The following is a 740-nucleotide window of genomic DNA, read 5'->3' on the forward strand; positions in this document are numbered from 1 at the left end:
TTGGATATTTATCTAAGGAGAAAAAATTGTGGCCCCCTCTCCTGTAGTTATTCTGTGACTGAGAATTGGGGTGCCTAGGTGCCACAGGAACAAGATGATGATTTCATCTGAGGACTTCCTTAGTTTTGTTCATGTTCTGTGTTGCTTTGGGAACAGCTGCTATAGCTCACTCTGACCACGAGGGGTTGCTGTAACCAGCCGCTCCAGGGGACTCCAACGCGGGTGGTGGTGGGGGTGGCGGCGGGTCCTCCAGTATCCCAGGATCCCAGGGAGATGCAGGGTCCTCCCGAACCTGTTCCTCCACGATCCCAGCGTTCCTCAGCGGACAGTCAGCTGACGGCTGGGAGTTTCCGGCGCTGTGGTCGGCCGCCCGCCCTCGTCTGTCTTTTCTGTGTCCAGTTCCCAGTCGCCCGCAAACCGACGGAGGCCCCTTTCTCATCCGGCTCGGAAAGCCCTTCCCCTCTCCTTGCCGCGCGCTCACACACACAGCCACCCCCAGGATGTTGGCGCTCTTCAACCGGCTGCTGGACTGGATCAAGTCCCTCTTCTGGAAGGAGGAGATGGAGTTGACGCTGGTCGGGCTGCAGTACTCGGGGAAGACCACCTTCGTCAACGTTATCGCGGTGAGACAGAGAGAGACACGCATCCTGTCCGAGTAACATCCCCTCCCCCAACTCACCCCTCTCCCCCAACTCACCCCTCTCCCCATCCCCCCCCCCCCCGTCCCTATTCCTGCCCCC

General features: G+C 59.5%; 1 protein-coding gene across 1 annotated transcript in view; it reads left to right on the plus strand.

The window, feature by feature from the left end:
* The first annotated feature begins 230 nt into the window (after positions 1-230).
* The window catches only part of arl8bb (ADP-ribosylation factor-like 8Bb), a 51,700-nt gene continuing 51,190 nt past the window's right edge, over positions 231-740 (plus strand). The window contains exon 1 of the mRNA XM_043708558.1: positions 231-623. Within this exon, the coding sequence (XP_043564493.1) occupies positions 501-623 (123 nt within the window). The 5' untranslated portion in view covers positions 231-500. The remainder of the gene's footprint in view (positions 624-740) is intronic.

The sequence above is a fragment of the Chiloscyllium plagiosum genome, chromosome 18 (assembly GCF_004010195.1).
Source record: "Chiloscyllium plagiosum isolate BGI_BamShark_2017 chromosome 18, ASM401019v2, whole genome shotgun sequence".
NCBI lineage: Eukaryota > Metazoa > Chordata > Chondrichthyes > Orectolobiformes > Hemiscylliidae > Chiloscyllium > Chiloscyllium plagiosum.